This window comes from Scyliorhinus torazame, chromosome 13 (genome assembly GCF_047496885.1).
Source record: "Scyliorhinus torazame isolate Kashiwa2021f chromosome 13, sScyTor2.1, whole genome shotgun sequence".
NCBI lineage: Eukaryota > Metazoa > Chordata > Chondrichthyes > Carcharhiniformes > Scyliorhinidae > Scyliorhinus > Scyliorhinus torazame.
The window spans coordinates 53,738,765-53,761,184 of NC_092719.1; the positions used below are offsets into that span (position 1 = coordinate 53,738,765).

Sequence of the window (22,420 nt, forward strand, 5' to 3'; positions counted from 1 at the left end):
GGAGGGTGCACCCATGCCACATGGTCTGCAGTGGTTCAAGATGCCGACTTACCCCATCTTCTTGGGGGCTATAAATGCTGACCTTGCCATCTATTTTAAAATAAATTCTCCCTGCTGCTCCTGATGGGGTTGATTCTCTTAGCAAGCCACCCTTTCATGGCTGGTGATTACCATCTGGCACCTCACCCAAACAGTGCAAGGGTTCTTCAGGCAGTGGCAACCGTTCCTAGACTTTCTAGCGGAGCGTTAGGAGGTGGTCAGCAGCAGCAGCAACCGGGGGTAAATAAATAACTACTGTGTTTATTATCGTTTAGTGGGGGGCTTGTATCGTGGGAGAATACGTGACATAGCTATAAGATGTTTATTTAAGTGTTCTTTGTTTTTTCTTATTTCTGTAAGGGTCGTTGAAAATATGTAAAAAATTTGAATAAAAATATTTTTTTTTTTTAAAAAAGGAAGAGGTCAAACATCCGGACTGACCAAAAAATAGGAGAAAGTTCATTCAGGAAGGCATCAAACTGTCAGGAACGTGCAGAGTTGAAGTCAAGGTGGCAGCGAGTGTGTGCAAACTGCCAAACAACTTATTTAACTAGCTCTCCAAGAAACACGTGCCCCAGGTTTGGCAAAGTCTGCAATCACCCACTGGACCCATCAGCACCAGAGTTAAAGTGAGTCAAAATTGAATGAGAGGGACTGCCCAAAAAGAGAGTTGGTAGGCGTGATCTAATTGAATTTAAACACCATCTCTTCTCCATTTAGTGATTAGTTTTATTTTGCAATTTATTTCAGCTAGGAGCATTGTACTTCACGTGTACAGTGCAGTATTTCAATTTGTACATTGGGTTTTCCAGGTGCTAAATGTCTAAAGCTACCCAACTCCGGTTTTAATATTGATTCTGATTTGCTTGAAGTTATTTCACTTTAAGTTATGATTTTGAGGATGCAACCACAACTTTAGGTAAGGACTTACTGTGCCGAGATCACCGTTAGCTTTCACTCTGCTCTGATTGCAATCAGTTGGATCCAGCACAGCTTCAGATTGGTACACTCAGTTTACCCTTTTTATTAGGCATTACAAGTGCCTACCATTTTGGAAAGAATAAAGTAGCCTAATTCTCTGAAAAAGGAGCTAGCCGTTTATTGAAGTTGTTTTTGCACATCAAGCTTAATGCCATCAAATAGTTTTAAATGTAATTCTTCATTATTTTCACTAAATATTTTTAAAACAGAGGCATGAAAACCAATTACCGTCATAGGCCGTCAAATACACCTTAACACCTATTCGATCAAACTGCCGGATAACCTGCAATAAATAGCAATCAGCGACATGTTAGCAGAGGAAAATCTGCACACCATATAGAAATCATGGAGTGACCAGAGGAACATAATTGTATGAAACAGCCGAGTTTATAGCTTGCTCCTTTTATACCAGTGTACAAAGGCAGTTAATGGTAACCTACATTTATACCTGCTGAGGAATAACTCCAAGAATTTACACTTAACCCCAGTTTAGAAGGGATACTGAATTGTGAAAAACAGAACAGAAAATTGCAAAAAGGACAGACAGATTAAGCAAGTGGGTATTAAGTTGCATTTGCTATCTTTAAACAGAGTGAGAGATTACACTTTGGATGCAAGTGTAGAAGATGAGAATTTAATACAAATGAGGACAACACCAAGTATGCAAGGCAATAGAAGAGCTTCATCAAGGAGCAGCAAGGTGGCACAGTGGTTAGCATTTCTGCCTCACAGCGCCGAGGTCGGAGGTTCGATCCCAGCTCTGGGTCACTGTCCGAGTTGAGTTTGCACCTTCTCCCAGTGTTTGCGTGGGTTTCGCCATGCTAAATTGCTTCACAGCTCCAGGGTCCCAGGTTCGATTCCGGCTTGGGTCACTGTCTGTGCGGAGTCTGCACGTTCTCCCAGTGTCTGCGTGGGTTTCCTCCGGGTGCTCCGGTTTCCTCCCACAGTCGAAAGATGTGCAGGTTAGGTGGATTGGCCATGATAAATTGCCCTTAATGTCCAAAATTGCCCTTCGTGTTGGGTGGGGTTACTGGGTTATGGGGATAGGGTGTAAGTGTTGTCCTTGGGTAGGGTGCTCTTTCCAAGAGCCGGTGCAGACTCGATGGGCCGAATGGCCTCCTTCTGCACTGTAAATTCTATGATAATCTATGATTAATTGGAAAAAATTAATTGGGTACTCTAAATTTATTTTTTTTAAAAGAGCTTCATCACAAGAGTTACAGAATCTAACTACACACAACACTAGGCACACCTCATTTGGATTATTAGGCTCAGGGAGGGTTTACAGGCCTTGGAAGGTTGGGGGGGGGGTGGGGGGGAGGAGTACAGCAATGAATATTTCTGAAGCTATACTTGAGATTGAAGGAAGTGAGCATTTTGGTGTATAATCTAGGCAAATGAGAATATTAAGGGGCAATGTGATGCAGGTATTTAAATAATGAGGGAAATTAAAATGGTAGCTATGGGATGATTCTTTCCTCAATCAAATCCAGAACAATCCTATAATTTAAAATTAAATCCACTAAAAGCAAATCCAGGAAATAGAAAGGTATGACATTCGTGAATTTTCAGCAGAATGAACTCAGTCAGCCCAAAACAATCTTGGTTATGGTTTATCATTCACAAGGCCCCCTCCTCCCATCGAGGTAACACATCAGTCTACTCCTTTCTCCCTCATGTGCTTTTCTAGTTTCTCATTAAACGCATTTCTAGTTTCCACTCATCTATTCCATGTGGTGGCAAGTTCCACAAGCTGACCACTCTTTTTCCTGAATCCCCTATTGGATTCATTAATGATTATATGTAGAGATGAATACACACCTGGGAAAGAAGGCCATTAAAGAATATTGAGAAAGGATAAGGGAATTTTACTAGAGCTCTTGTGGCCAACAATATAGCAGAGCGAACCCAATTGGCGGAATTTTATGGCCAGGTCATGGCAGGGGCCAGAAAATTTGGGGAGCTGTTCATCGAAATTTAACGGAACTGGAAAGGCTGGTTTTGCTCAGTTGGTTGGGTAGCTGGTTTGTGATGCAGAGCGAGACCAACAGCGGGTTCAATTCCCAATCCGGCTGAGGATATTTGTGAAGGCCCCCACCTTCTCAACCTTGCCCCTCCCTGAGGTGTGGTGATCCTCAGGTTAAATCACCACCAGTCAGCTCTCCCCTTCAAAGGAGAAAGCAGCCTATGATCATCTGGGACTATGGCGATTTTACTTACTTGACTATTTAACCTGGAAGGCTATTTCTAAAACATACCCGAACAATATGGTTAAAAGAGTAAACATTGGGAATTTAAACTAAAAGAGAAAATAATTGCTGAAAAAAAAGATTTGCTGTCAAAGCTTTTCATCTTACATTCATCAGGATGATCTCACAAAAATCAAGATAGCTCACAAGAAGGGCGGCACGGTGGTTAGCACTGCTGCCTCACAGCACCGAGGACCTGGGTTCGATCCTGGCCCTGGGTCACTGTCTATGTGGAGTTTGTACATTCTCCCAGTGTCTGCATGGGTCTCACCCCCAAACACCAGGGTAGGGTAGGTTGATAGGCCATGCTAAATTCCCCCGCTAAATTGCCCCTTAATTGGAAAAAAACATTTTAAAAAGAATAGCTTACAAAAAATTACTAACAATAAAGTGGCAACAATTTATGCTGCACGCTCCATGGCAATGCCTCTACCAGAGTCCACTTGCCAACCAATAAGCACTCTCCTCATGCAGTATATATTATTGTTCCCTTCATTTGAGCTATCCTGATGATTGAAAGACATGGGGCAGGATTCTCCACTCACGCGCCGAAGTGGCTGCGCCGTGGTTCACGACGGCGCGAAACGGCCCCGATCGATTCAGGCCCTGACAATGGGCTAGGATCGGGGTCACGTCATCTACACGCGCCTGCGCCAAACCGCGCATGCGTGGTTGCCGTCCTCTCTAAGTCTGCCCCGCAAGAAGATGGCGGACGGATCTTGCGGGGCCGTGGAAGGAAGGAGGACCTCCTTCAGGAGGTACCCCCCCCCCCCCGGTGCAGGATCCCCCCCCCCGCCCCCCCCCCCCCCCCCGGTGCAGGATCCCCCCCCCCCCCCCCCGGTGCAGGATCCCCCCCCCCCCCCCCGCAGGCCTCCCCCCCCCAGCGTTCGCACGCTGTTCCCGACGGCAGCGAACAGGTGTGGACGGCGCCGGGGGGAACCCGCCGTTTTGGCCTGGCCGCTCGGCCCATCCGGGCCTGAGAATAGCGGGGGTGCCGGAGAATCGCCATTTTGGGTGTCTCCGGCGATTCTCCGGCCTGCGGAACTCGACCGGGCCGTTCCCGCCGCTTGGGAGAATCGCAGGAGGGCGTCAGACCGGCGTCCCGGGAAATTTTGGCGGCCCTGGCGATTCTCCCAACCGGCGCGGGAGTGGAGAATCTCGCCCAAAAAGCTTTGATAGCATGTCTCTTTTTTCCAGCAATACCAAGTGATTATTTAAAAGAAAATTCAAATTAGCATTTGAGCGTGCACGCTTCGTAAGATGATGGATCCCATCCTAAACATTGGGCTTTCCTTTTCAGAATGCTGACTGACCTACACAACATTTCACGTTTTCATTTCTGTATCAACACTAGTTCCAACAAACATTTACTCACCATTTTAAGTATCCTGACTCCGACCAGATCCATGAATGACACTGCACTAAAATCTAAAATAAGGCTGTGGATAGTAACTTTGGGAACCCGGACTTTGATGGGGAGATCAGAATTCCAGTCAACTTGAATTTCCACTTCTTTTGTTGGAACATCGTGTTCTTGTTCTTCTTGAGCTTCCTCATCATCTTCAAATGCCTCATTTGAGACACTTCCATCAGTTAAAATGCCATCCTAAAGATAGATAACCAAATTATAAAATTCATATGGATGACTTAGATCATGGTGAAATTCATCAAGTAAATAAAAACATGGAACAATTGTCTTTTTTAAACTGCAGTCATGTTTGTTTGAGCATGTTCTCGTTGAAATAAATAAGTTGAGCAACATTTTGTATTACAAATATAAACAAAAAGGGTACATTTTTATTCTTCAATAACTTGTATTCCTAACTTGTTAAGAGAGCATCTAAAAAGTTGCTCAAGACTAAGAGCAAAAAAAAAGTGGATGGCAACAAGGCTGGGAATTTGGAAGATCCCGTTTGTCCTTTTGTGGCGAAGGTGACCATATGTTTGGTAAGGTTCCAGTGGGTATGTAGGTGACTGTTAATGCTGATCTTTAACCAGAAGGCTCTGCTGCAAATAGGACAGGATACCACATATAACTGAATTTTGGATGGGTTGCTGGCTCAGGATTCCCCTGCTTGCATTTTCTCTATCATTTTAATACGTGGTTGCTTTCGAAGAAGGCTGCACTGTTTTTTATTTAGTTGAGCCAGGTGCAGTGATCCTGGAAAAGCTCCTCCCAGCACTTGAAGTAGATATCAAAACTCCCAAGTGAAGCCTTCAGTATTCTTGTAACGTTTACATTGAATGCCACGAGAGCACATCCCAGATTCAAACTCCCCATTCAAGATTTACTTTGGTAAGCGAATGCCAGATGTTCCAGCTACATGACCAGCCCAACCCAGTTGTGACAGTCTCAATGTGGTGTAGTTGTTTGGCACGTCAGCTTACGTGAGCACCTCAGTATCTGATATTTGGTCTTCAAAGATTGCAACGGCAGCTGAAGTGAAAATGATTAAATTTCTTGGCATGGTGCTGGTACGCAGTCTTGCATGGGTAGAACAGAGTAGGTAGGATTATTGCTCTATGGACTTTGTTTTGGAGGCAAACCTATTTCACTTCACTCCCGACTAATGTTCGAAGTCTGCCAAAGGCTATGCTTGCATTGGCAATTATTGCATGCACCTTGTTGTCAATATAGATAGCTCAAGAAGAGATGGTGAATCAAAGGCACAGTTGGAGAAGTGTTTTAAAGGAGATTGTTAAAAGAAGGAGGGCAGAATTCTAGTGACTGAATCAAGGAAAGACAGTGTCGTAGTGGTAATGTCACGACTAGTAATCCAAAGGCCCAAGCAACTGCGCTGGTGCCATGTATTCAAATTTCACCATGGCAGTTGGTGGAACTTAAATTCAATTACTAAAATCTGGAATTGAAAACCAATCTCAGCTAACGACAAAATGATCATGGATTGTCCATGTGGTGTTTACACATTTTCTCAGTGTCTGCCTGGGTCTCACCCCCACAACCCAAAAAAAGATATGCAGGTGGATTGGCCACGCTATTTTGCCCCTTAATTGGGGAAAAAAAAAAAAAAGAATTGGGTACTCTAACCTTTATTTATTTTTTAAATTTTCATGGATTGTCGTGAAAACACATCTGGCTCACTAATGTCCTTCAAAGTGACATGGTCTGGCTTACATGTGATTCTAGAACCACAGCAATGTGATTGACCCCCAACTGCTCTCTAGGGCAATTAGGGATAGGCAACAAATGGAATGCCCACATTGCATGAATGAAATAAAATTTAAAAAAATTAGTGTTCACCTACGGTGGGAGAGAGGAAACCGAACACATGGTGAAGCCGAGTGTTTGTGGAGGGTACATGTGCCACATAAAGCAGGGGGTAACCAGAGGGATAGGGCAGTCTGAGTCTATGGAGAGATTTGATTTGCAAGCAATACTAAAAAATTTAAATCAACGGGAAGCCAGTGGACACAGACAATGCAAAACTTTGTGCAGTGAAGAAAATAGGTTGCAACATTGTAAATGAGTTAACACTTAAGAGGATTCAGACTGGTATGTGCTCAAGGTGGTGAGGTGATGGACAAAGATAAAATGGAGAAGGTGAGGAGTGAGTGAGTGGCACTGGTTTCTCCAGGAGTAAGTGATTCTGTGCAGGTGGAAGAAATGGAACAGAAGATACATGCATTTGAACTTGCCTTAAGCAGTACATCAAGATTCCATACTTACAGGTGATTTGATTTAAGAACAGAAACAACTAAGTTTTCAATAATATTGAGCAGGATGAAACTTTTGACGTATGCAGAGAGAGTAGCAAATGGTGTTGGGATTCAGAGATGAGTGACCTTCGCATATATATGGGAGAAGGTGATTGCAAAAGAAGCTACTCTTGGCAGCATAATGCCTACATTATTGCAGCAATGAGAAAAATCAGATGGAAATAATATGTCACAGCAGAGAGACAATAGAGAAGGATGGACTGGCCAAAAGCAGCAGAAAAGCGGAGAAGAATAAAGAGAGATAGAAAGCTGTGTCTAGAATTACATCAGACCCTTGCTTTATAACAGGGCACACTTTATAACTTGTGTAACTATAGCAATCAAAGTATATGACTTTACCGTTGTTGCTTTTAATTGACCCTTCTTTATAAGTGCCTGAATCTTCTTCAATGCTTTAGCTCGCTTAGTAAACACTCGAACTGGATTGAATCCAACCTGAAACAAGTCCATTCACAGAATAATAATCAACACAAATAAAAACAAAATGAATATTCCAAACGATTGTGAGCTACAGAATTGCGAATTTACTCACTGCGGCATTGACTTTCTCTTTAAAATAATCAACACTCCCAAAAAAGAGGGGGGAGGAAAATTTGAAGATCCTCACTCCTGATGGCTCAACAAGCTGTGGAAAATTCAGATAATTATTTTTTCATTGTTGCAAGTAGGAAATTTATTTTTAAATGTCGTATTAAAAACGGATTTAAATGTTCTTACATTTTTGTATTTCTTTAAGTTCTTGTAAATGTCAGTGTTTGGTACATTCCCTAAAGCAGCTGAAGCAGGGCTAGGAAATTAACATTGAATTAAATGGATGAATAGCCCACGTGGTAAGTGATAAAAGAAATAGTGAATCATTATAATAAGTTCTATTGAAATACTTACAACTGGGCTCGAAGCACAACAGTGAGAAGTTCAAAGCACACACCAGCTAAAAGCCCCAAATCGAGTCCCAAAAGGATGGATGCAATCCATGTCACTACCCAGATCATCTACAGCAAAACAAGATGATGAGTTAGCGTACATTATTTTAATGAATGACAGCCTTGGCTTTTAAAAGACTCTTCATTTGCTAATAGGATGCCATAAATCTTGTAGACATTTTTACCACGGCAGTAACACATACGCAACAGATATAACGCACAAAATGCACGCTGCAACACAATACTTGGTTAACAAAAAAGTATATTCTGTTGAGCCTTTTTTTCATAATTCTAGGTATGGCTGCAAATTCAGCTTTTGCTGCTTGGATGCTACCTGGCTGTGGAAAATATCATGTGCAACTCTTTTTCCTGTGATCTCCTGAAATAATTGCAGGAATGTCACAAATCGAGGCGTGTGTAATATTTCTTATTCATGACATCACAACAATGAGTACCAAATGTCGGTTCCAATTAAATAATAAGCAAAATATATCCTACGTAACAGAATAGTATCACATTTTTAAATTTAACATGAAGGTTGCACATTTTCTAATGAATAGTATATTTTACAAGAACAGTACATTCATTAAATACTTACGCAATCAATTTTGTTTTGCTTCCACAACGTTGGAACATCAAAGGTTTGCCAGAACATTCCTTTCAAATTGGCAATGACAATCGCTCCCAATACAGCCTGAGAAATTAGTTGAGAAAACACATTTAATATTATGCTAGTGCGTTTCAAAAGACAAAGCCATCAAACTGAATTATGGTCGCTGTCCTGAATTTTAGCCATGGCTTTCCAGCATAGCACGGTGAAACTGGAGTAGAGCCATACATGAAATCTCATTCAAATCAGATTTTTATATTGACGGTTAATTGTGTTTGGTTCATTAATTCTCAGCTATCCAATTACAAATACAAATGCCAATTTCAGTGATCCTGAGTAAACTGGTGCTGGGTTTGCAAAGCCTGTACAATGCAAGTGACTTCAGCAGATTCTGCAAAAATGTGTTCAAGAATAGAAGCTGACTAAGTCCCAGGTGCATTTAGCCCTGCAAGGGGCACTTCTGATTCTCAGGGAGGTAGGAGTTCTGTTTCTCTTTTATAGAGATTCTCTTTGCAGAAGGAGGAGACAATTGTGAAGTTGGCACATCCCATCAGCACCCATGACCCACAACGGTTACCAGTTCACCCCGGAGATTTGGATGAAGACTTCAGGAGGTATCATCTGTTTGAAGGATACAGTATAAGAGGAGCAGCAAGGGGAGGTGACAGCAGAGAGCAGAAACAAAACTGAATGGAACCCTGCCCCGCTTGCTGCCTGCCTCCAACAACAGCTGCAAGAGTCAGGATTTGAATCCTAATGGGAACTTTATGCAAATCCATTAAAGAGCAGAAGCATTTTGTGCAGCCTTTTGAGAATGTTCTGCATAATATATTTTCATGAGAATGTCACTTTAAGAAGTGTTTGTCTGCTCAAGTTACTGCAGTGATGTCAGAGTGTTGGTGGAGCTGAGCTCTGGCTCTGCTTTTTAGTTACACTTTGAGAAAGCTTGGGTGTGTCTGTGTTTTTTGGTTTTGTTTTAGTGTTGGAGCTGCAGCCAGCCAAAGAAGGTGTAATAGGTACATAGAACATACAATGCAGACAGGACTTCCGGTTGCGGTGATGCACTGCTAAGCCGCACGTTTCGGCAGCTCCCGTTCTAACGGACTTTTGGGCTCTTATCGGGAGCCCCAACGGAATTTTTTTTCGACCTAACCCAGTGTGGGGTGACGAAGGAAGGAGTCCCCCTGGGTGTGTATGGAAAGGAGCGGTGGTAGTGGTCAGATTGCGAAGGATCCTTTGGCGCAGCGGCAGAGAAGAGAAGGGAGAAGCAAGATGGCGGCGGATGGAGCCCAGATGGTATGGGGCCCGGACCAGCAAGAGTTTCTCCGACGATGTGTGGAGGAGCTTAAGAAAGAGGTGCTGGCGCCGATGCTACTGAAGGAAACACAAAAGGTCCAGGCGATGGAGCTCCGTGGAGTGAAGGCAAAGGCAGCCAAGAATGAAGATGAGATACAGGGCCTGGTGGTAAAAACGGAGACACACGAGGCACTACACAAGAGGTGCATAGAAAGGCTGGAAGCCCTGCAGAACACCGAGGAGGAAAAACCTACGGATTCTAGGTCTCCCCGAAGGAGCAGAGGGAGCTGATGCTGGGGCTTATGTGAGCACGATGCTCCACACGCTAATGGGAGCTGAGGCCCCAACGGGCCCCCTGGAAGTGGAGGGAGCGTACCGGGTCCTCGTGAGCAGACCAAAGGCAGGTGAAACACCAAGATCAATAGTGGTGAAGTTCCATCGCTACATGGACAGAGAGATGGTCCTGAGCTGGGCCAAGAAGGCACGGAGTAGCAAATGGGAGAATGCAGTGATACGGGTGTATCAGGACTGGAGTGCGGAGGTGGCGAGAAGGAGGGCGAGCTTTAACCGGGCCAAGGCGGTGCTCCATAGGAAGAAAATAAAATTTGGGATGCTGCAGCCGGCTCGATTGTGGATCACGCATCAGGGCAAGCACCACTACTTCGAGATGGCGGATGAGGCATGGATATTCATCCAAGAAGAGAAACTGGACTAGATTTGAGAGTTTGATGTTTGGAGAGAAGCAGCGAGATGGTGATACAGGAATGTAAAGTGGGGAAAGGGGAGGGCTATTGTACAGCAATGTTGGACGGGGAATTTCTCTCCCTCCGATGGGGGGGGGGACACGAAGAAATGTGGGCGCCGGTGGAAAAAGGGACAGGGAAGGGGAATGAGGGAACTGCGCCATAGGGGGCGGGGCCGAGAGGAAAGCGCGGGTATTTTCCCGCGCTATGGAAATTACAGCGGGAAAACGGGCGCAGGAAGGGAGCCCCACACGCAGGGAGGTCAAAGAGTGAACGGGGGAAGCCGAGGTCAGCCAGAGTTAGCGGACTTCCGGAAGCAATATGGGGGGAGTAACCAAGCTAGAGGGGGGGAATCTAGCGGGGGGGGGGGTTAACTGGGTTGCTGCTGCTGAGGGCAAGGGGGAGCAGGTAAGAGATGAGGTGACCGGGGCGTGAAGGCGCTGCCTGGGGGACGGACAGGTGCGCGGGACCTGGATGGGGAGATGGCCTAAAAAAGGGGATGGCTAGTCGGCGAGGGGGTGAATGGCCCCCCAATCCGGCTGATCACGTGGAATGTGAGAGGCTTAAATGGGCCGATTAAGAGGGCACGGGTGTTTGCGCACTTAAAGAGACTGAAGGCGGACGTAGTCATGCTCCAGGAGACGCACCTGAAGGTGGCGGATCAGGTTAGATTAAGAAAAGGATGGGTGGGACAGGTATTCCACTCAGGGTTGGACGCGAAATACAGAGGGGTGGCAATATTGGTGGGGAAACGTGTATCATTCGAGGCTAAGAATATAGTGGTGGACAGTGGGGGCAGATATGTGAGGCGAGTGGCAGACTGCAGGGAGAGGCGGTTGTGCTGGTGAATGTATATGCCCCGAACTGGGATGACGTGGGATTCATGAAGAGAATGCTGGGACGTATCCCGGACCTGGAGGTGGGAAGCTTGGTAATGGGGGGGGATTTTAACACAGTGCTGGATCCAGGGCTAGACCGGTCCAGATCCAGGACCGGGAGAAAGCCGGCAGCGGCCAAGGTGCTTAAGGGATTTATGGAACAAATGGGGGGGGGGGGGAGTGGATCCGTGGAGATTCGCCAGGCCGATGGCTAAAGAATTCTCTTTCTTCTCCCACGTCCACAAGGTATACTCCCGGATAGACTTTTTCGTTTTGGGAAGGGCACTGATCCCGAAAGTGGCAGGAAAGAGTACTCGGCCATAGCCGTTTCAGACCACACCCCGCATTGGGTGGATTTGGAACTAGGAGAGGAAAGGGAGCAGCGCCCACTCTGGCGACTAGATATGGGACTACTGGCGGACGAGGAGTCTGCGGAAGGGTGAGGGGGTGTATTGAGCGATACCTGGAGGTCAACGACGATGGGGAGGTTCAGGTGGGGGTAGTATGGGAAGCGCTGAAGGCGGTGGTTAGAGGAGAGCTGATCTCCATCAGAGCCCACAAGGGGAAACAAGAGGGCAAAGAAAGAGAGATTAGTGGGGGAATTTTGAGTGTGGATAAAAAATATGCGGAGGCCCCGGACGAAGGGCTATACAGAGAAAGACGAAGACTACAGACGTAGTTTGACCTGCTGACCACGGGAAAGGCAGAGGCACAGTGGAGGAAGGCACAGGGGATGCAATATGAGTATGGGGAAAAGGCGAGCTGGCAGTTGGCCCACCAACTGCGGAAGAGGATGGCGACGAGATCGATCGGGGGAGTTAGGGACGAAACGGGAAATATGGAGCAGAGAGCAGGGAAAGTGAACGAGGTGTTCAAGACCTTTTATGAGAGGCTATAGAAGTCCCAACCCCCGGGGGCAAAGGAGGAATGTTACACTTTCTGGACCAGCTAAGGTTCCCGAAGGTGAAGGGGCAGGAGGTGGCAGGTCTGGGGGCGCCAATCGAGGTGGATGAGGTGATTAAAGGACTGGGGAACATGCAGGCAGGGAAGGCCCCGGGACCAGATGGGTTTCCGGGGGAATTCTACAGGAAGTATATGGATCTGTTGGCCCCGCTCTTGGCGAGAACCTTCAATGAGGCTAAGGAAAGGGGGATGCTACCCCCGACAATGTCGGAGGCGACGATATCGCTAATCCTGAAACGAGATAAAGACCCGCTGCAATGCGGGTCATACAGGCCTATCTCACTCCTAAATGTAGATGCCAAACTGCTGGCAAAAGTGATGGCGACAAGGATAGAGGATTGCGTCGCAGGGGTGGTGCATGACGACCAGACAGGGTTTGTAAAGGGGAGACAACTGAATGTTAATATACGAAGGTTGCTGGGGGTGATGATGACGCCCCCACCGGAGGGGGAGGCAGAGATAGTGGCGGCGATGGATGCAGAGAAGGCATTTGATAGGGTGGAGTGGGACTATCTGTGGGAGGTGCTGAAGAGGTTTGGGTTCGGTGAGGGGTTTATTAGATGGGTCAGACTCTTATATGGGGCCCCGGTGGCAAGCGTAGTCACAAACCGGCAAAGATCGGGGTATTTTCGGCTACATAGGGGTACAAGACAAGGGTGTCCCCTGTCCCCGTTACTGTTCGCGTTGGCAATTGAACCACTGGCCATAGCGCGGAGGGATTCTAAGAAGTGGAGGGGGGTGCTTAGAGGGGGAGAGGAGCACCGAGTGTCGCTCTACGCAGATGATCTACTGCTATACGTTACGGACCCGGTAGAGGGGATGCCAGAAGTAATGCAGATACTTAGGGAGTTTGGAGAGTTCTCGGGATATAAACTAAATATGGGGAAGAGCGAGCTTTTTGTAATGCACCCTGGGGAACAGGGAAGGGGATAGACGTTCTGCCGCTGAGGAGAGTGGAAAGGAACTTCCGATACCTGGGGATCTAGGTGGCCAGGAACTGGGGAACCCTGCATAGACTTAACCTGACGCGACTGGTGGAGCAGATGGAGGAGGACTTTAAGAGGTGGGATATGGTGCCGCTATTACTGGCGGGCAGAGTGCAGGCAGTTAAAATGGTGGTCCTCCCGAGGTTTCATTTTGTGTTCCAGTGCCTCCCCATTCTGATCACAAAGGCCTTTTTAAAAAAAATAGACAGGAGCATTACGAGCTTTGTGTGGGCAGGAAAGACCCCGAGAATAAAGAGGGGGTTCCTGCAGCGTAGTAGGGACAGAGGGGGACTGGCGCTGCCGAGTTTGAGCGACTACTACTGGGCCGCCAATGTGTCGATGGTCTGTAAGTGGATGAGGGAGGAAGAGGGAGCAGCGTGGAAGAAGCTGGAGATGGCGTCCTGTAAGGGAACGAGCTTAAAAGCGCTGGTGGCGGCGCCGCTGCCATTCTCCCCACAAAGGTACACCACAAACCCAGTGGTGGTGGCAATCTTGAGGATTTGGGGGCAGTGGAGGCGACACAGGGGAGTGACGGGTGCCTCGGTGTGGTCCCCGATAGGGAATAACCACAGGTTTGTCCCAGGGAAGATGGATGGGGGGTTCCAGTGTTGGCAACGAGCAGGAATTAGGAAGCTGAGGGACCTGTTTATAGACGGGATGTTTGCAAGTCTGGGAGCGCTAGAAGAAAAATATAAGTTGCCCCCGGGGAACGCCTTCCGGTATATGCAAGTGAGGGCATTTACGAGGCAACAGGTGAGGGAATTTCCACAGCTCCCGACGCAGGGGATCCAAAATAGAGTGATTTCTGGGGCATGGGTCGGAGAGGGCAAAGTGTCCGAAATATACCGGGAGATGAGGGACGAGGGGGAGGCGATGATAGAGGAGCTGAGGGGAAAATGGGAAGAAGAGCTGGGGGAAGAGATTGAGGAGGGGCTATGGGCTGATGCCCTAAGTAGGGTAAATTCCTAGTCCTCGTGTGCAAGGCTTAGCCTGATACAATTTAAGGTTAAGGTTCTACATAGAGCACATATGACGGGAGCAAGACTGAGCAGGTTTTTCGGGATGGAGGACAGGTGTGGGAGGTGCTCGGGAAGCTCGGCAAACCACACACACATGTTCTGGTCGTGTCCGGCACTGCATGAGTTCTGGGGGGGCGTGGCAAGGGTAATTTCAAAGGTGGTGAAGATCCGCGTCAAGCCAGGCTGGGGGTTAGCTATATTTGGGGTTGCGGAAGAGCCGGGAGTGCAGGAGACGAAAGAGGCCGATATTTTGGCCTTTGCGTCCCTAGTAGCCCGGCATAGGATTCTACTCGTGTGGAAGGAAGCGAAACTCCCAGGCGTGGAGGCCTGGATAAACGACATGGCAGGGTTCATAAGGTTGGAACGAATAAAATTTGCGTTGAGAAGATCGGCTCAGGGGTTCTCCAGGCGGTGGCAACCGTTCCTTGACTATCTCGCGGAACGATAATGAAAAGATAGAAATGACAGCAGCAGCAACCCAGGGGGGAGGGGAGCACTAATGTGTTTTTGCAATTTGTTTTTTCTTCTTTTTTTTTTTTTTTTTTAAGTTGTTGTTGTTAGTTCACTATAGTATTTAAATAATGTTATTTACCAGTTAATGTATAATCCCTTGTTGAGTTGTAAAAACGGAAACATTTGGCCCATCGAGTCTGCACCGACCCACTTAAGCCCTCACTTCCACCCTATCCCCGTAACTCAATAACCCTGCTAACATTTTTGGTCACTAAGGACAATTTATCATGGCCAATCCACCTAACCTACATGTCTTTGGACTGTGGAAGGAAACCGGAGCACCCGGAGGAAACCCACGCAGACAAGGGGAGAACGTGCAGATTCAGCACAGACAGTGACCCAGTGGGGAATCGAACCTGGGATCCTGGCGCTGTGAAGCCACAGTGCTATCCACTTACGCTACCGTGCTGCCCCCATGTTATTCTCTCTGCCACGTAAAGACTATCTCTTGATCATTCATCTCTTGATCATTTGGTGAATTCAGAGTGATAACTGTTCTCAGTAGTGAATTTAAACCTGATGTACCTCTGTTAAATGTTTTTTTAATGTCTTATGGATGTGAAAAGGAAAGTATAAGGATTACTTAGTGTTGTATTCTTTGGGGGTTGTATTTGAATTGATGGTTGCTAAGATGTTCACTGTATGTTTTAAAAAGGTTAACTTGAGTTCACAGAATAAACTTGTTTTGCTTAGAAAAATACTTTTCGATCTCTGCTGTCCCATACTTGTAGAGTGGGCCGTGTGCTCCCCATAACACAATCTAGTAAAAGTAGTGGGTCAGGTGAACTCCATGATACACTTTGGGGTTCTCCAAACCCTGGCCCATAACAATATCATAAGACCCGCAGAATTCCATTAAGGATTTAGAACGCTATAGTTCACTGTGGAAGAGATGGTGATTTTGCAGGCCTTTATGGGGTATATCATAGGACAGAGGTCCTAAGCTGTGATCGTGATTGTTCATAGCTGAGGCTCCAATGTACAGGGCTTTCCATTCTGTATTTGACAGTGCAGATAAAGAAACCGGATGACCAGCTTCACAGTCCTCAGCGATGACCATTATTTTATTTCCATGTAGCTCCTTGCTCATCGTGAAGAACTGCATGCTGCCCAGAACGTGGTGAGAGGTGACACAGAGGAAAGAAAGTATAGAGTAACTGTAATATCCCGGCACAAAGCACATGGGACAGGTTTGTTGATCGCCTCCATGTGGCTCGGTTAGTATGCACTCCTCCGTTAACTACAGGGCGGGGACTATTGTATACAAGATCGGCCTGGCTAGACAAAGTCTCCAGGTAGGACCGGTGAAACCTAACTGAGTCCTTTTGTGTATATATAAATATTTATGTTGTGAATAAGCCAGTACTTTACTTTTACTGAACTGACTGTTGCCTTTACTAAAGTAACCACAGTGCCACACCAGGCCAATCTGCTCAAAAGCCTCTGGATGTGCTAGCTAGAGGGCTGGAGCAGTTAGCCATGTTGGATAGGGCTAGACACAAGGTCATCACCTCATTTACTCCTTCCACTAAGATACTTAAAGGATACACCAGTCACTAATACGAACTACTGGGAAACACACAGTAATGGCACATAGACAGAACACATGTATGGAAATAAATTGCTTGTACTTTCTTTCATTGTAATCCCAAGTGTAGTTTGAGAAGAGCACGTTTAGTTTAAGGGTATGTTGACAGGCAACCATATTATGCTCATCATGGTAGGAGCATACATGCAGGAATGAATTAGAAGTTTAGGTGAATTGCTGATTGCAAAATGCTTTTAGCCATTTTCTCCCTGCATATTGCCATCTGATCCTATGTCTCTTGATCACATCTCAATGGATAACAAATTTCTGAAGTAGGCAGCAATTGTCCAGTGATTTTGGAGATGTTAGCATGAACCCATTGTTCTGGACAATGTATGCCTTGAAATAATAAAAGGTTACCTTCTGCAGAGGTTCAAGTAGTTGTGCAACTACCAGGATAGCAATCATCACAACCACTGCACTCAAAAGCCCAGCAATCTGCAATAAAAATGTACGTGCAAGTTGTTGTAGAGTTAGTTATCAACGTTTGCAGGTAAAATTTTGGTTGCAACATATAAAAACATATACAGAAAAGACTTGTGAAAATACAGATAAGAATATGTTCAATATGTCCAATCACAAACATTTGGTTCATCTTGACCAGCATAATACTTTTTCCAAGTCCTTTCACCGAATCAAATACTGCACAGGAGACCATCCCACCCATTATGGTTCTTTGACAATGTTATCCAATTAGTATCATACCCTGACCCTTTCCCCATAATCCCAACGATTTCCCCTTCAATTATTTATCCAATTTTGTTTCAAAAGTTATTATTTAATCTGTTTCAGGCAGCACGATGGCGCAGTGGCTAGGACTGCTGCCTCACGGTGCCGAGGTCCCACATTTGATCCCAGCCCTGGGTCAATATCCGTGTGGAGTTTGCACATTCCCCAGTGTTTGCGTGGGTTTCGCCCTCACAATCCAAAGATGTGCAGGGTAGATGGATTGGCCGCGCTAAATTGCCCCTTAATTTGGAAAAAATGAATTGGGTACTCTAAATTTATTTTAAAAAATTTAATCTGTTTCCACTACCTTTCAGCCACTGCATTTCAAATCACAATGAACTGCAGAAACAAATTCTCCTCTTCTTTCCCCTGGGTTCTTCTGCCAATCAATTTGGCCTCTGGTTATCAACCCCTTCTGGAAACAATTGCTCCTTACTTACTCAATCAAAATCCTCCATGTTTTTGAACACCTCTGTTAATTCTCCTCTTCTCTCCTCCAATAGAGAACAAGCCTAGCTTCTCTAGTCTTTCCATGCGAATTAAGTTCTACATCTCTGGTACATTCTTGTAAATCTTTTTTGCACCCTCTCAAAGGCCATAATATCCTGCGGTGTTGAAAATTGGAACAATCGTCCAGATCAGTGTTTTATAAAGCTCAGCATAACTTCCTGGCTTTTGCACTCTATTGCCACGGTTTAGAAAACCAGGGATCCAGTTTGCATTCATTACAACCATCCCAACTTGTCCTGCAAATATTTTTGTAGGTAAGCCTCTAGATCTCTTTGTTCTTGCATCTCCTTTAATGTTGCACACTTTATTTTTTATGGCCTCTCCTCATTCTTCTGACCAAAATGAATCACTTAACACAGACATGCGCCTATCCATTTCACCAATCTGCCTGTGTCCTCCTGGCAATTGCCACTATCCTATTCACTGTTACTTCTGCACTGCCTGCAAACTGTTAAATAATGCCCTGTATACCAGAGTTATTAATATTTATCAAAAAGAGCAGTGGTCCCAATAGCAACCTCTGGGGGGTGTGGGTCACCATGATATATTTCCTTCCAGTCCAAAACAAAACAACCGTTCATCACTACTTCCTGCTTTCTCTTAGCTAATTCCATACCCATGCTACCACGGTCCTTTTAATCCATTGGGGTCTATTAGGAAGTATATTACCAAATCAGTTTTGCAAGTCTATACACACACCAAACCCACTACTTTTGCTTGCTATGCTATAGCTCTTTATTCACTCCATCCCACATGAACGCCCTCTAAACTTGTCAAATAGGTCACTCAGTTGTGGTAAGAGCAATGTGGCCATGAGATTCACTGACAAAGTAGAAACACACATACTCCTTGCTTATTTATTACCTGAGTTTTGCCACCTGTGCTTTCCTGTACCGCTGTCCGGGACAAAGCAGTGCCTGCCAAAAAGCTCGAGAAACAGCCGCAAAATATGTTGGAAATTCCTAGAGCAATGAATTCCTGGAAAATTCCATAATTATATAAATACACATGCAAATGATAGTTCCCTTGCTGTTGTAGTAACACCAACAATCACACTTCTTGCTACTTTGATACAACTTTGGGACATTTTGAATGTGGTCAGGCAGGTTTTTCTCCTCCGAACAATGCGCTTTGTCATTGCACACAATAGATGACGGTTCAGTTATTATATTCAGTTAAAAATAGGTTTCCAAATGGAGATGTACCCAAAGGTGCTTCTCGTGTAGTCTGTGCCAAGATACTCAAGGGACCAGAGAGTCTGCAGATGTCCAGGAACAGCCCAAAGGTGACAGAGACAGTGTAACTTATATCCCACTACTCCCAGCCTTCAGATAACAACTCTCCGGCACCAGCAACAAGGTGTGTATGCTGGTAGCTAGCAGGGTGGATACAAGCTTCTCATGCATACAGTCCTGTTTCCACTCCTCTTGCACTGCCAGGAGACACCCAGGTACTGCAAGTCAGGCAAATTGAATGTCGCAGTGGGGCAACAGACACAGCACTAACTGAGAACTGCTCCTGCTCCATGGTATGCTCCGTGCCCTGCCTCATCGTAAAATTGGATCCAAGGTCAGGAGTCTCCGACCCCCCCCCCCCCCCCCCCCCCCCCACCGGGCCGGAGAATCGCCGGGGGGGGGGGGGGGGTGATTCCTGCCCCCGCCGGCTGCCAAATTCCCCGGCGCCGGGGTTTTGGCGGGGGCGGGAATCGTGCTGTGCTGGTCAGCGGCCACCGGCCCGCGATGGGCCGAGCGGTCGCCCGTTTTAGGCCGGTCCTGCCGGCATAAATTAGACCTGGTACTTACCGGCGGGACCTGGCTCTACAGGCTGCCTCCGGGGTCCTCGAGGGGGATCTGGCCCCGGGGGGGTGCCCCCACTGTGGCCTGGCCCGCGATCGGGGCCCACCGATCCGCGGGCGGGCCTGTGCCGTGAGGGCACTCTTGCCCTCCGCACCGGCTGCTGTGGACCTCCGCCATGGCCGATGCGGAGATGAACGCCCCAGCGCATGCGCCGGGATAATGCTGGCACTCCCGCGCATGTGCCAACTCGCGCTGGCCGGCGGAGGCCCTTCGGTGCCGGCTGGCGCGGCGCCAAGCCCCTTCTGCGCTGGCTTAGCCCCTGAAGGTGCGGAGGATTCTGCACCTTCCGGGCGGCCCGACGCCAGAGTGGTTCACGCCACTCTTTGCCGCTGGGACCGCCCACCCCGCTGGGTAGGGGAGATCCCGCCCAAGGTTTTTCATGTTAATTTGAACAACCTAAAATTATTATTTTTTAAAAATCAGATATTGTAGGGAGACAATGATAATGAATTCTTATTTCTTAGTTGATTCAGTGCGTAGAACAATACTTTTCACAATACCTCAGTACACGTGACAATAATTCTAAATTTAAATCTAGGGACTAATATATCTGTGGGGCTTTCAGTGGTTCCTTGCTCAGGTTATTTCAACAGATACTGCAAAATTCCCTTCTGTAACCAACAGTCCTCATTTTCCAATTAAATTTACATTTGTCACTCAAGCCCACATTCTTATTTTTCCAAGATGAAAATATTATGGGCAGAACTTTGAATGGGTGAAACATGGGGATGCTAAACAGGTAGATCCACCACCCGTAATGCACCACCTGTAATAGACAGAAGAAGAACATCAGGTAAAGACATATAACAGGTGACCTATTTTACAACCCTGCCAATGTTAAGTTTCACCCAATACAATCTCATAATCTAGCAGGAGTGCTGTATCATTTTAATAGGACTGGTCAGCTCACAAACTGCTGTTACAAACCGTTTGATTTCTAAATTTTCTTCCCATCATGCAGGACATTTGTTAAAAGGAAAAGCTTTGAATGATAAAATAGTGTCAACTAATTTTGGCATCAAGTAAAGTTGAATGTTTATGGAACAGCTATGCAAGTTGTAGCCATTTTACCTTCTAATACAACTTAAATTTATAGCTTTTCCTATGCAGACAAAGCACATGTTTACGCGTGTTCCCACGGCTAGAGTTTTCCTCGAACAGGTCACCACCCTGACACTGGAAGCTATAGCTTGCCTGCTCCCACTCTAATCACCATATTGGAAGAATTTACAGGTTGATAATCAACCGGTTTGGCCATGTTATGAATGCACCTTCAGTGGCCATCAAGTTCTGGAATGGGACTCAAACCTGGAGCTTCTGGCTCACAGGTAGGGATGCTACCCACTGTGTTACAATACCTCCCTAATATAATTAAGATGCCAAATAATAATGGACGTGATATTTAAGCCTTCTCTTACCTGATTTCCATCAATGGGATAGTCGTGTTTGGTGCCAAATACTTTAGCAACTGAAACAGCCACTGCATATCCCACTATTGCAATGGAAAATGCCGAGGCTCCCAGTTGGGAAAACAGGCTCACATCTGGTGCCACTGGTGGTAAAAATCTGTGGGCAAGTGCAGAAACAAATTATTCAAGGATTTCTGAACTCAATCTGACAAAAATGTTAATGTCGGTAACCAAGAAGAATACAAAGAATATAATTAAAATTTTAAGATAAGAATTGTGATTTTCAAAACTGATGCAGCAGTCTTTTCAATGTATCTTCTTACCCTGTTGGGACGTTTTTAATAATTCCAGCATTATACTTCTGTTCCAAATTAGCACCGTAGGAAATCCCTGTCGCAATTATAGTCTGGAACAAGCAAGCATTTGCATTTAAGTATCAATCACATTTATCTATTGTTACCTCTCTTGGCATCTTCACCAATCCTATTCTAACTAAGGCATTTGATATCAGAATCTCAAATCTGTGGAACTCCTAGGGCTATATTTTATCAGGGGATAGGCAAGGGGATAAAAGTGACAGTGGAAGGCGTCAGCTGGAGAGGCAGACACAATCCTACTGCCATGGGATATCATCAAAGGTGGGAACAGCAGCAGCTTCGTTATCCACCAGCCTGGATGGGCAGCCAACTAAAATGATTAATTGGTCTGTAGATGGTTACTTTATGACACTGCTGGGATTTTACCACCATCCAAGCTTCCCCAGCCCCATTGCATGGTTGAGTACTCCAGCTATTCAAAGACAGCCTCCCAGAAGTACTCTCAGCAGTGGGGGTGGGGGCTTCCCTCTGGATGCTCCATCGAAGACCCACCAGTGGCAACAGCTGCCCCCATGGCCCCACTATCTAAAAGCCAAGACCTGACTTCCTGGCCGCAGAACTTTAAGACATTTTTCATGCAACTGTGATGGCCCCTCAATAGGGAGATGCACCTTTATCAGTAGCACTGAGACTGCAAAGTTGCTGGCCTGCTAATTAGGCTAGCAGCTTGGAGCGGCAACCCTCCATCTTTAACTGGGTGGCAATCCCAGTTGCAGGCTCGCAAGTGGTAACATTGTCTCGGAGGTCCCACCATACGCTTGCATAGGCTCAGCACCAATATATGGTCCCAGCAGCAGGATCGTGAATTCTGGCATCAAATCACCCTCAAGTCTTTTCATTCTCCTACATGTCCAGACTTAAAAACCATACCCAATGTTAACCACTGTTTGATGATTTACCAAAAAAAACAAAAAACTGGGCCTTGGCCCTTTCTGGTAGTTCTTGATAAAGATGTGCACTATTTAAAAAAAAAACCCTGATCACACAGGTTATACCAAGATTTATGGGGAGAT

The 22,420-nt window shown here is 46.1% G+C and overlaps 1 protein-coding gene across 7 annotated transcripts in view; it reads right to left on the bottom strand.

The window, feature by feature from the left end:
- LOC140388023 (pendrin-like) overlaps window positions 1-22,420 on the bottom strand; it is a 95,859-nt gene that overhangs the window by 11,315 nt on the left and 62,124 nt on the right. For all 7 annotated transcript variants that reach the window (XM_072471511.1, XM_072471512.1, XM_072471516.1 and 4 more), the window contains 11 exons: window positions 21,354-21,436; window positions 21,040-21,187; window positions 18,630-18,743; window positions 16,887-16,964; window positions 8,529-8,624; window positions 7,893-7,999; window positions 7,725-7,794; window positions 7,540-7,632; window positions 7,347-7,442; window positions 4,645-4,875; window positions 1,249-1,303 (listed from right to left, as the gene is read on the bottom strand). In XM_072471511.1, the coding sequence (XP_072327612.1) occupies window positions 1,249-1,303; window positions 4,645-4,875; window positions 7,347-7,442; window positions 7,540-7,632; window positions 7,725-7,794; window positions 7,893-7,999; window positions 8,529-8,624; window positions 16,887-16,964; window positions 18,630-18,743; window positions 21,040-21,187; window positions 21,354-21,436 (1,171 nt within the window). The remainder of the gene's footprint in view (window positions 1-1,248; window positions 1,304-4,644; window positions 4,876-7,346; window positions 7,443-7,539; window positions 7,633-7,724; window positions 7,795-7,892; window positions 8,000-8,528; window positions 8,625-16,886; window positions 16,965-18,629; window positions 18,744-21,039; window positions 21,188-21,353; window positions 21,437-22,420) is intronic.